General features: G+C 49.8%; 2 protein-coding genes across 2 annotated transcripts; both read right to left on the bottom strand.

Moving 5' to 3' along the window:
• Positions 1-220: 220 nt before the first annotated feature.
• LOC127771031 (cytochrome b561 and DOMON domain-containing protein At3g07570-like) lies at positions 221-3,345 on the bottom strand. The gene is made up of 4 exons (XM_052296833.1): positions 2,783-3,345; positions 1,942-2,338; positions 1,566-1,861; positions 221-857 (listed from the first exon to the last, which is right to left on the bottom strand). The coding sequence occupies exons 1-4, from the start codon at positions 2,996-2,998 to the stop codon at positions 621-623; spliced, it is 1,146 nt and encodes a 381-aa protein (XP_052152793.1). The 5' UTR covers positions 2,999-3,345; the 3' UTR covers positions 221-620.
• A 4,396-nt stretch (positions 3,346-7,741) lies between these two features.
• Positions 7,742-8,564, bottom strand: LOC127771646 (uncharacterized). Its single transcript, XM_052297572.1, has one exon. It carries the CDS (start codon positions 8,355-8,357, stop codon positions 7,869-7,871), a length of 489 nt encoding a protein of 162 aa, XP_052153532.1. The 5' UTR covers positions 8,358-8,564; the 3' UTR covers positions 7,742-7,868.
• Positions 8,565-11,417: the final 2,853 nt, after the last annotated feature.

Raw genomic sequence — 11,417 nt, 5'->3', positions numbered from 1 at the left:
ACCTGTGGCTCACTACTGCATTGCTGCTGCTTCTGCTGCAGGAATAGAATGATATAGAAGTCGCCTTCACTGATACATGCTGCTGTTGTTTCAACTTCCAAACCGCGAAGAAAATCGTCCAACACACATGAAGCTAGGCGGGCCAACCTCACTATCTCCGAGAAGCTTTGTAGCTGAATCAGCAAATGATGCCATTAATTGATCAATACACAGGGGAAGGGAAACGTGAACGAACTACCAACCACAACGGTACAACAACCACGCCAACGACACCATGCACCAATGTACAAACACGAACCAGACCGGAGCGTCCAGCTAGGCAAAGAAACAGCAGTCCAGCCCCGGCCTCGTATCCTCCTATACCCCAAAAGACAAAAGAATTCAATAATAATCAACCAATTAAACACACTCCTCTCAAAATGCGCTGTCCAACCCAACAACCGTGTGAGAGCTAGGAAAAAAGAATAATAATCGCTGTGTTTTGCTGTATGCCGTGTCATCACTTGTCGTGAATGCGGTGTGCCCATTAGTCCCTGTTCCTCTGTAGACTGAGGACGACGCATCATCGCCGTGATCGATCGAGAATGGATCGGAGATGGACGGACGGACGGAGGGACGGGTCAGTCGTCGTCGGAGTAGCAGCGGTTCATCTCGAACGCGGCGACGGCGATGACCCAGACGGCGACGAAGACGCCGTAGGAGACGATGTAGGCGCTGACCTCCTGCGCGATGTGCAGGCCGAGGAAGATGTTGCCGATGGCCACCAGGATCGCCGCCCGCCCGATGTAGTGGTGGTACCAGTTCCAGAACCGCCTCACCTTGGACGTCTTGTCCGGCCGCGCCAGGAACGCCATCACCTGCGTTGCCCATGTAATTCATCAATCAAACCACGAATAAGGGTAGAGAGTGGATTTTATGAAGCCAGCCTCACGCAATGCCTGCCACTCTAGGAACCGTGAGGCCCAGAGCTTTCGCCCAAGCCCCGCTGGCCCAACTACGCAACTTGGAACGGGCGGGCCATCTATGGCACTGCCAACCCAGGCGCGCAGCCATACGGCAACGTCCACACCACCTTAATGCCCCCGCTCGGGTTACAAGCTCGCGCTGCTGAGCTCGGCCTATCTTAGGCCGGCCCGGCTAAAAATAGAGTGGATTTTAAACTTTCAAGGGAACGTGTCCTCGTTGTTTTCATAACTATTAGAGTGACATATAAACTGTTTAGAATAGCTATTTGAGTATTTGAATAACTGTTTAGAATAGTTTCCCATAAGGTTATCAAACAATTCGGCTATGACGGATACATGGAGAAATGGAACTAGTTGGCTCAAAGAACATGCAGCTGACGTTGCAGTCTTCGTTTACTAGTACTCAGATTCTCTAGAGTGATTCTGAGCTTCCCGTAGCTTGGTTAGCAATTCTATCATTCACAGTCAACTTACTCACTCATGGCTAGAAAAATCGATGATGGCCTTGCGGCGCATGTGCAAATCATTGAGCATTTTTTTTTTCAACTCAGCTGCAATTATTCTAGTTCTCCCCCATGTTCAGAGACCAAGTTAATTTACCTGCAGCGAGGCCATGGCCAGGATGGCGATGCCGAGCGCCCGGTGCACGTCGACGTTCTTGAGCCCGTCCTCGTTGAGGCGGAAGCCGAGGACGACCGACGCGATGCCGACGGTGAACGCGACGGCCTGGATGGCCATGTGGGCGTAGAACCAGTACGGGTCCACCCGCCGGAAGTAGCGCGCCGCCATCATGCCGAGCGGCATCAGCACGCCCCACGCCATCATCGCCAGCAGCCCGTGCTTCCTCTCCGGCGGGAACCCCCCGCCGCCCGAGCCACCGGAGCTCGACGCCATCCCTGAAAAAAAAACGAAACAGGTCAAAAACAAAATCCCTCTGCTCCATCTGTTTGTCGAAATGCGTGCAAGCATTTTGTACCGGAGGTGTAGTTGAAGGCGTGGGAGTGCATGCTCCGGTGCATCGGGAGGGTGGCGTCGGAGGGCGGCAGGTTGCCCTCGGGGCCGACGGCGTAGATCAGGTGCGGCTGCGGGAGGTCGGTGCTGAGCTGGAAGGCGAGGTAGAGCCGGCCGGAGCGCGACACGGCGACGGCCTTGTTCTTGACCAGCGTGAGGCGGCCCTTGTCCGGGTAGCACTCGTCGGGGCTCTTGCCGGTGAGGTAGTACTGCTTCACCGTGCCCTTCCCGCCCGACGACCACGCGACGACGGCGCTGCTACCGACCATCAGCCCCTTGCCGGAGAACCCCACCGCCACGTACGAGCCCTTGTCCGGCGCCGAGAGGATGAAGCTCCATTGGCTCTCTCCGGTGTTCTTGTACTGCGGTGACACGAGCAGTTTGGATCAGATCACTTCAGCTTACGGTTAATTACTCCTTGATGCAAAATGTGATGGTTTATCTATGATGCACACTACTTGCATTGATGCTACCAAATTTTGTTCCTCCCAAACTATCGCAAGAACATACTCCAAGCATGAAGCATCAGTGCTTAATTAGTACACTGCCACAGTGCTAGTTCATCATTATAGGACCAAACCAGATCATCCAAGCAACACTCGTTTAACTAATTGCAGTATTTACTCCACTCTAATCAATTTAACTACCAAGCTTCCATTTTCCAGCCATATCTGGCTAGTTTGCACACTGCACGCGTGCATTGGCAATGGCATCTAAACTAAACAAATCACCGAGATGAAAATTGGTACAGTATGCAGTAAAACTCCAAGAATTGATAGGACTGCAAAATTCAGCAGCATACATACCCGCAGGACGAAGTCCTCCTGCTTCCAGACGGTCAGGCAGCGGAAGGCGGAGGAGTTGAAGGGGACGAGATGAGCGACCGCGACGCCGGCGCTACTGCACGAGTCCGACTGCTGCTGCTCCTGCTGGCTCGCCGCGAACGCGAAGCAGAAGCCGAGGAGGAGGCAGAGCAGGAACAGATGCTTCGCCGAAGAAGAAGAACAAGAAGCTGCCCCCATTGGCGTGTCAGCCTGCCACTGATCCCCCTGCCCTGACTGCTCTTCTTCCCCTCCTTCTTCCTCTTCCTCCCGTGCCTTTCTTGGATTTGGCACGCGATTTGGCTTAGCTCTGAGAAGCACCGGCTAAGCTTGCTCGCCTCGGACAAGATTGGTGGTGCTTGGAAGGTAAGAAATGGCCAAGAAATGTGAGCCGCGGGGGACAGTTTGGCAGGTCAGAGGATGCTAGTGTTGCTTGCCTCTCTCCCCTCCCTCTATCGAATCACTCCCGATCGAGTACTGTCCCAGCGTGTATATATCTCGTCAAGTGGACAGCGTCCTTGGTGTGCGTAGTTAGAGCCATGGTGGTGCTGGTGGTGGTTTACCTAGGGATGCCGCACATGCATGGCAGCAATCCGTGTAGGCGCAATTTGCAGTGGCGTTCCACTTGGTGATTAGAATAACAAAACAGATGTACAGATAGCCAATTAGAGTATAGCCAACTACTAACTTCAATTCATCTATAACCAATCTAATAACTTATTTATACAATAGTTACATACTACACTATTAGTACCTGGTCCCACATGTCATACACACACTGTGTCTTGGAGTCCGTGCTGCAACTGGCTACAAATCTATAGCCCGCTGCCTTTCTCTCTCCTCATTTATCTATTTAAAATATATTTGCAGTTGGCTTATAGCTGCTATTGTATCTGCTCTTAGGAGTTGCAAGGCCACCAAACACTCACCTTCTTGCCATATTTTCTTGGAGACCTCTATCATCAGTCATTTGTTTACTAGTTTTAGGGAGTTTTAACTCTTAAAACAATACGAATGGGAAGGAACGAAATTTATGTGATCCGTTTCATGAAGCGGGACAATTTTTCCAACTTCTGGTTTTCAAAGATAAACACTGGACTTGTGCATTCGCATGCCCAAAACTCTAGTAGTCTTTAGGTCCGCACTCTGTCAACCTGTTACATGTGTCCGTATGTACAGTGGTAAACCAGTGCACAGCCAATACTTACACGTTCCAATCCAAACCCAAACCCAAACCCCAATCAAGCAGATTGGGGGGGACCCGTTGGCCGTTGCTTGTGAGTGCACACCATTATGAAACCCCCCTCTCCTGCACACCCCAACCCATCAACGGGCAACGTCCCCCCAACATGTCCCTTGTCCTCTACGTACACCGCCACGCATGAGCGAGACAAAAAGCCAACAAGGCGAGAATACGTACGTACGTCTATGACATCCAACGCCGCCTGAGCTGCCACATCGAGGAGGTGGGGGAAAAAAAAAGCCGGCCGCGCGCGCGAGCACCACCGTCCACCGGCGGGGAGGGAGGAAGGCGGAAAAGCCATGGCTGTCTGGGTTGGCTTGGCCCCGGTGGATGATTATTGCGGCCCGGAGAAACAGCTCATGGGATTTAAAGGGAGATGCCAGGTTGCACATGCCGCTTGCCGTCGGTCGGTCGATTGGTTTGGCTTGGCTCGGTTTGATTTGGTTTTTGCCTTTGGTCTCGAACGAGCGAGTCCGTCAGGCCGCGCGGCCGTAATCTTGCGTGCTGGTACAGTACGTTGCGGGGTTTGCAGTAGTAGTGTAGGACTACGTACTACCACGCTGTGAGACAACATGGAAGCTGGCCTGAATCTTTAGCTCACTTTGGCAGGATCTTCGCGTCATTGATTCGGTCGGGGCTTTTTTACCCTCGATGTTGGACTGCTCTACTTGCTGCCCCGAAAGAGCAGGTGCCAGAAAGAAAGGGAAAAAATTATGGTAAAAACTTTAAACTAATCGTTGGGGGTATAGTTGTATACTTTAACCTTCTCACTTTTTCAGTCATACTTTAAACCTCGAACTACCAGTAGTACTTTGTCGAGTAATCGGGTATGAATTAAACCTCGAATTGGACATATCAAACGCAAAATTTTCAAAAAGCTAATACTGACGGAGTCACCCACCTACCTTGATGGGCATGAATTTCGAGTGTCGCACTGGTTTCCATTTGTTCCAGATATGTACGTGTGTGAGTTGTGATGGTGCCGTTTCATAGCACCAAGATGGATTAGGTAGACCTGCACGGCTGCACCTAACTTAAGCCGCTTCCACCCGTCTAATTGGCCCGATGGGCGATCATGTGCGCGATTAATCATGCATGCACTCGTGTTGGCTATTGCGTACTGAAAATTACTGTCACTCAATCGCGTCATTGTCTCTCCACCAACTAGCACGGTCGTATCACTTTGATCGCTCCGAAGAGGGAAATGCTTACGCCAAATTAATGGTGACAAATTACACCGATCCGACATTTTTTTTTCTTCACAAAAGGTTTTCATGGACGAGTGTCCTCCTTGCGTAGGCCACCATCATGCATGCGCGAGCCCGATTGGTCGCCACATTCAACGAGCAGGCCATCATACTGCCACGGAAAGCACAAAGATGAAATCGTAAAGTGAAAGGCTTTGGAGCATACTGTTGCAGCTCGACTCCACCATTCCATTTCCCGTTTCATCGAGCGGTTTGTCTCTCCTTCTCTGAACCTGCATCTTTGATTCCTTGTGATCTTTCCGTGAACGAGTTTAACGTCACTTCCCCTAAAATATAGGGGCCAGTGTAGTTCATGGAGGAGATGCAGCGTGCTACTTTTACTGGCCACGTCATCTGGTCGTCACTAGTTATTCCATTACGTATCTAAAAAAATCTGGTCATCACTAGTTGATTGTACTACGTAAGAAGAGCACAGCATACGCAAAAAAGAAGAGGGTTCTCCATTTTTCTCGTTGTGATCAGTTGATGGACATTCTCGCAGATATTACTGATCGTACAGCCACGGTGCCAGTGTGGCACTCGCACAGCACATGAGAAAGATGGTAGAACAATCCTAATTAAAATGCAGTGCCATGAATGATAGTCTCGTGTTACTTGGCAGAGAAAATCAATGCCGTTAGTCAAACGATATGAATTCTGAATTAGCTGGCACACTCCCGAAGTTGACACCTCAATAATTCTCTTCTCTAACCAAGGATGCAGCAATCATATATCACAAGAAACGTTTGGTAATAAAGTGGGAAAGCTACATTACGGGACAGTGTTTGCGTCCACACCCGTTCTCATCCATCCGTCCAGATGGACTGGAATTCTTGAACTGAAGATAAAAGCTAAAGAAAAGCCTGGAAGATGATAGCCAACAGAACACAGAACACATCCACCAGGGTGAGCAAAAGAAGATCACCGCCAGAACTGCGACGGAAAAGGCCAAGCGAAGAGCATTTCGTTGCCTTTTCAGTTTTTCACGTTGCCTGCCTCGCTTACCTCGGGGGCTACCTGAAGATTCTTAGTTCTTACCATTTCAACCGTGCACTGCTCGTGGAGGCCACACGCGCCCACTATGCCACGCCCACCGCAGTTACTGCCCGTATCAGGAAGAGAGCTTAGAGAGGCCCTGAAATTTTGGATATTCTGCAGCTGAAGCTTGATGAAGGGAACAAATGTACACCTGTGGAATACATGGAGTATCGAATTCGTGAGGCGGCGACAGAGCATGGCAGAATCGGCAGCAATTAGCAACAGCACAGCACAACATCGAAAGATGGCTAGCCGATTATTCTTCTGTCCAAACCCGTGAAACATTCAATGATAGTAGTCGGAAGCATCTGCCACTAACAGATAAAAGCGTGAGGAAATTGCGTTCGCAAGCGCTAGCATATCTGCCGAGGACGACTAATTAAATCACCGGAGGATGGAGAGGAGGCTCTGCCTGATGGCCTTAACCATGTGCCGCCGCGGTGGCGTCAGACGACCGGAGGAGGGAGACCCCAACGCCAACGTACGCTGCCTGGCTGCCTCTGTGTGCGCGATGAGTTGGGAGACGTTGCGTTACGACGGCCATGTGACGGCGCGGCCCCCCGCCCGCGCGCGCACCAACCGCGCTACGCTACAGCGGAATCGCTGGAGGTAGGGATATTCTCCAACTCGGCCTGCCTTGTTTCGGCGCGCGTACGTGCGTGAGGGCAAGGCAGGCAACTCCAGATCATCCCATCTGTGGCGGTATAATATTACGATGCGATATGCCTTCCTTACCTCATTTGGTTTGGGCAGGCGCGGGCGCGGCGCGTACCATGATAGGGATAGATAATGTACATGCGGACAGGTACAGGAAAGCCCAGACAAAGCTCTCGTCTCGTCCAGGTGTTAGTGTGTTACAACAGGGTAATGGACCGGACGAATGGCGTAACAGGGAGAAGGCTCGGTGCGTGTTGCCTTTGCCTGCCCGCTAACTGTAACTGTGTGGGTTAATGTTTCAGGTGATCTCGGCAGTGTGTTGCACATGGTGATTTGGTGAAAACGAAGTTGCCAAACAAATCAGATTGGTTTTCTAAGACTCGGGCATTTCATTATCCCAAAAAAGGAAAAATGACCCGTGCATATTAGCACTTGCAAAGAGCCGAAGAGAGGATAGGCCGCTAGGCCCATCGGACTAAGAATGTCTCTGCTTCAGACGGCCCATATAGGGATCCACATTACACTGGTCTGCAGAATTCAGAGTTCAGATTTGCTGCTTGGTATAGAAACGAGAAATGCATTAAGATTTAAGATGCTGTCTTGCCGAATACCGAATCTAATTGCTGAATTCACTGGGGAAATGCCTATGCAGGATGTTACGTGACAGCATCAATTCTGCAGTGGCATATTGCTGATTCAATTTCATCCGTCACCGATTACAGTCCGTTTTGATGAGGTTTTCCATCGATGAAAGCATCAGGATCAAGAACAACCAATTCAACCGTATTAAAATTTTCTGATAGGGATATTTGCTACTACGAAGGAACTGACATTCCAGGTAAAATCACATGGTACAAATGGTAGTTTTACAGGCTGTGGGATAAACCTAGCCCAAGCTGAGGTAAACAGCAGCCGCAACGCCGGCGGTGTAGATGGCGACCAACCTCCCTACCACCCCGGCCCCGGCGCGGGTCGCGAGGCCAACACCGACGAGCCCGGCGGCGCCTGCCGGGGCGCGGACGAGAGCCGCCTGGGCCGCGCCGGCGAGCACGGCCTCCCTGAACAGCTCGGCGGCGAACTCCCTGAACTGGCCCCTCGAGAGCACCGCCGCGTCCTCGAGCCCCGCGGCGCGCAGCGCGGAGTCGACGCGGGCGCGCGGCGGCGGCGAGGGCACCCAGCGGCGGACGAGCGGGAGGGAGCCCCGGAGCGACGAGTGGAGGTGCGCGGACGCGTCGGCGAGCTGGTAGGGGCGGACGCCGGCGAAGGCGTACTGGGCGTCGGCGAGGCAGCGGCCGAAGGCGTCGTCGCAAGCGGCGGCGAACGCCGGCGCGCCCCGGAGCGCGGCGTCCACGCGCTTGGAGGGGTTGAGGCCCATGTCGGAGTGGGTGAGCGGCGACGGCTGATCGAGTCGCTGTTTTGGATTGGGGGTAGATTGGGTTTCAGTGCTGGTGTGATTTTTCTTCCTCTTTTACCCACATATGATATGATTTCACTGAGGAACACTTTGTTTTAGTTACCTTAATTTATCGTCGATTCTAAAAACTCATTTCTGAACCGAAATACTATATGTAGCATATTCTCTAACTCACAATACTATATCAAGTTTGGTTACTCGGCAGTATAGTGACCGGTTTTGACAGATGTGGTAAGTGGAACTCACGTGAGCTCCATATGCCAGTGGCTAAGGGGTTGTTTAGTTCCCAAAACAAAAACTTTTCACCCATTACATCGAATGTTTGGACATATGTAGAGAGTATTAAATGTGGAAAAAAAACCAATTACACAGTTTGTGTGTAAATTGTGAGACGAAGCTTTTAAGCCTAACTGCACCATGATTTGACAATGTGGTACTACAGTACATATTTGCTAATAACAGATTAATTAGGCTTAATAATTTCATCTCGTAGTTTTCTAGCGGAATATGTATTTTTTTTTTGTTATTAGACAACGTTTAATACTTCAAATGTGTGTCCATATATCTGATGTGACACCCCAAAACAAAAATTTTTGCCAACTAAACGAGGCCTAACTTTTCTTCATACTCTTCCTCTCCTTCTTCCCTCCATTCACGCTGCCCTCTCCTCCGGTTTTGCTCCCTACTCCCCGCTCATCACCACCTCCTCCCACCCTGCCACCACCGACCCTCCCACGGCATCGGGAAACGACACCGTCGTGTTCCTCGGTTGCACCAAGTTGTTGCCCTTCGAGCTTGCGGTGTAGGACCACCTCTCGATGCCTGCTTCATGGTTATAGGTGGGGCCCGTCCCATGCGCCTAGTGTCGATCATTGTGGAGGTGGATCTGTAAAATTTCAACTCGTGGGACCTATCAGAGTGGCACTAGGGAATGGTACTTATTCAATCCCCCCCCACCCCGGACCGCAAGCACACCAACAAATCATGCCCCAACCGACAAAGCCCGTTGCACCGCAAAGGCACACGCTTGGCATCAAGAAGGCGCTTGTGCTTGTGTTCTACGCATGTGATGGGTCAAGATCGATTGGATTATGTGAGTACCAGCTCGCCAACGTTGGCCGCGCCATCGCGGGCACCAAGAAGAGGTCTCTCAGGGTAAGCCTCAATTCACTGTTTTAAAAGTTAAATTATTCTTGCTTCGATCAAAGATTATTCGATAGAGGCGATCTACAATTGAATCACATTCTGATATGATTTGGCATGAATTGATCATGCAGTTGGATGATTGGGTACTGTGCCGGCTATACAACTAGAAGAACAAGGGAGGTGAAGGAGGAGGCGTCGGACATGATGTCCTCACAACCGCACTCACACACCCACTTATGGGGAGAAAAGCGCACGCCGGGGTTGGAGATCGTGCACAACAACCCCTTCCCAGAAGAGGGAGAGGAAGAGGAGGGATAAGAGTTGTTCACTAATATGTAAGGCTCACGTGGGTGTTGTGAGTTGGAGGATAGGTTATACGAAGTACTGTGTTATTTATGTTTAGGGACGACTTTTAGACTCAGCGACAAATTGAGAAACTCTTTTGACTGATGGCGTCCTGTATTCGTAGGGCTCGGCTTAGCAAACGGCCCATATTGGCATGTTTGCGAAGTGCAAACCCATTGTCATGGTTTGGTTTGGGCTCCTCTAGTTATGCATTGGCCCGGCCGGAGAGCTGGCTGCTTCACACTCGCTACAGAGGACCGTTTTTACTTTGAAAGGGCACAGAGACAGAAGGCCGTTTTTGCATGACATTTACCACATAAATGATTGATCGATAATGTAGCATTTTCTCAGCCTTAAATATTAGTAATGTACTCCCTCCGTTCCATTTTAAATACAACCATAAATTTTTATATCTAACTTTTAATAAAACATGAATAGTACTTTACTCATGACTTATGTTTTTTAATTTTTTTTAAAAGCTTTTAAAATAAGACGGACGATTAAAGTTAGGCGCTAAAAATTATGGCTGGACTTAAAATGGGACGGTGGGAGTATTACACTCATCATGTAAAACTATATTCCATTTGAATTGAACGGTGCCAGCTCTTCTCGGGGAACTAGTCGACCCGTACTCTTGTTTCCTACCGGTGGCAGGCAGGTAGAACAACGCTAACTGTTTACAGTACCTTCATCTTTTTCTTTAGCTTCACCATGTTCCTTTCGACCGATCACCGACCGGCATGTAGCTGATATAGAAATGCGTATGGTCAATGCTTTTCGCGATCTAAAGCGTTCGATACACTACACACCTATAGGCGTGTACAGTGTACTGCCGTGTAGTAGGCCAGTTAATTCTGGTACTCAGGCTAGCTCTGAGCTCCCACTCGCATATGGCGTTGCGGCAAGACGTGCGAGATTGCGGACTCTTGTGCTTGCCGCTGCCCGTCAAAACCACAAGCACCCACGACGGTGGGCGTTGGGGAGGGTAAACAAATCCGCTCCATCGATCAAGCGTCCGGGCGAAACTTCCATCACCGCCTAAATTTCCGAGAGCTCTGATTAACGCAGGTACGCAACTCGATTAATTGTGGCCTAGCTTGTTTAGACGTTGTACCACTGTCGCGAAGTTCAGGAGTAGGTTTTGCATTTGTTTTATACTGGTTAGATGGGTAAACTAGTAATTAGGTGAACAGATGATGATTCTAATTAAGTGAATCATTTTTAGTGATACTAGCTAGTCGAATGTATCTTGCCTATGAGTGTGGTTCCAGGAGCTCTGTCTAAAGTTCAAATGTATGTCTAGTTATTCATGGGTATTGTAGCCTATGTATAGTTTCCTTTTTCAAGTATTTTACAGCTGATCAACGGTTCAACAACTCTTTAAGATAAAAGAAGATAACTATGGGCCAGTTTGGTTAATTTGGTGCCCTGCCTAAATCTTGGTAGTGCAAAATTTTATGGAACTTTTGGCATTACTAAATTTATTGCTACGTAAGAGATGGTGTTGGCAAAAAATGATACCAATCGAAA

This window comes from Oryza glaberrima, chromosome 4 (genome assembly GCF_000147395.1).
Source record: "Oryza glaberrima chromosome 4, OglaRS2, whole genome shotgun sequence".
Lineage (NCBI taxonomy): Eukaryota > Viridiplantae > Streptophyta > Magnoliopsida > Poales > Poaceae > Oryza > Oryza glaberrima.
The sequence above is the reverse complement of the archived record's forward strand: the minus strand, read 5'-3'. Positions and strand labels throughout refer to the sequence as shown.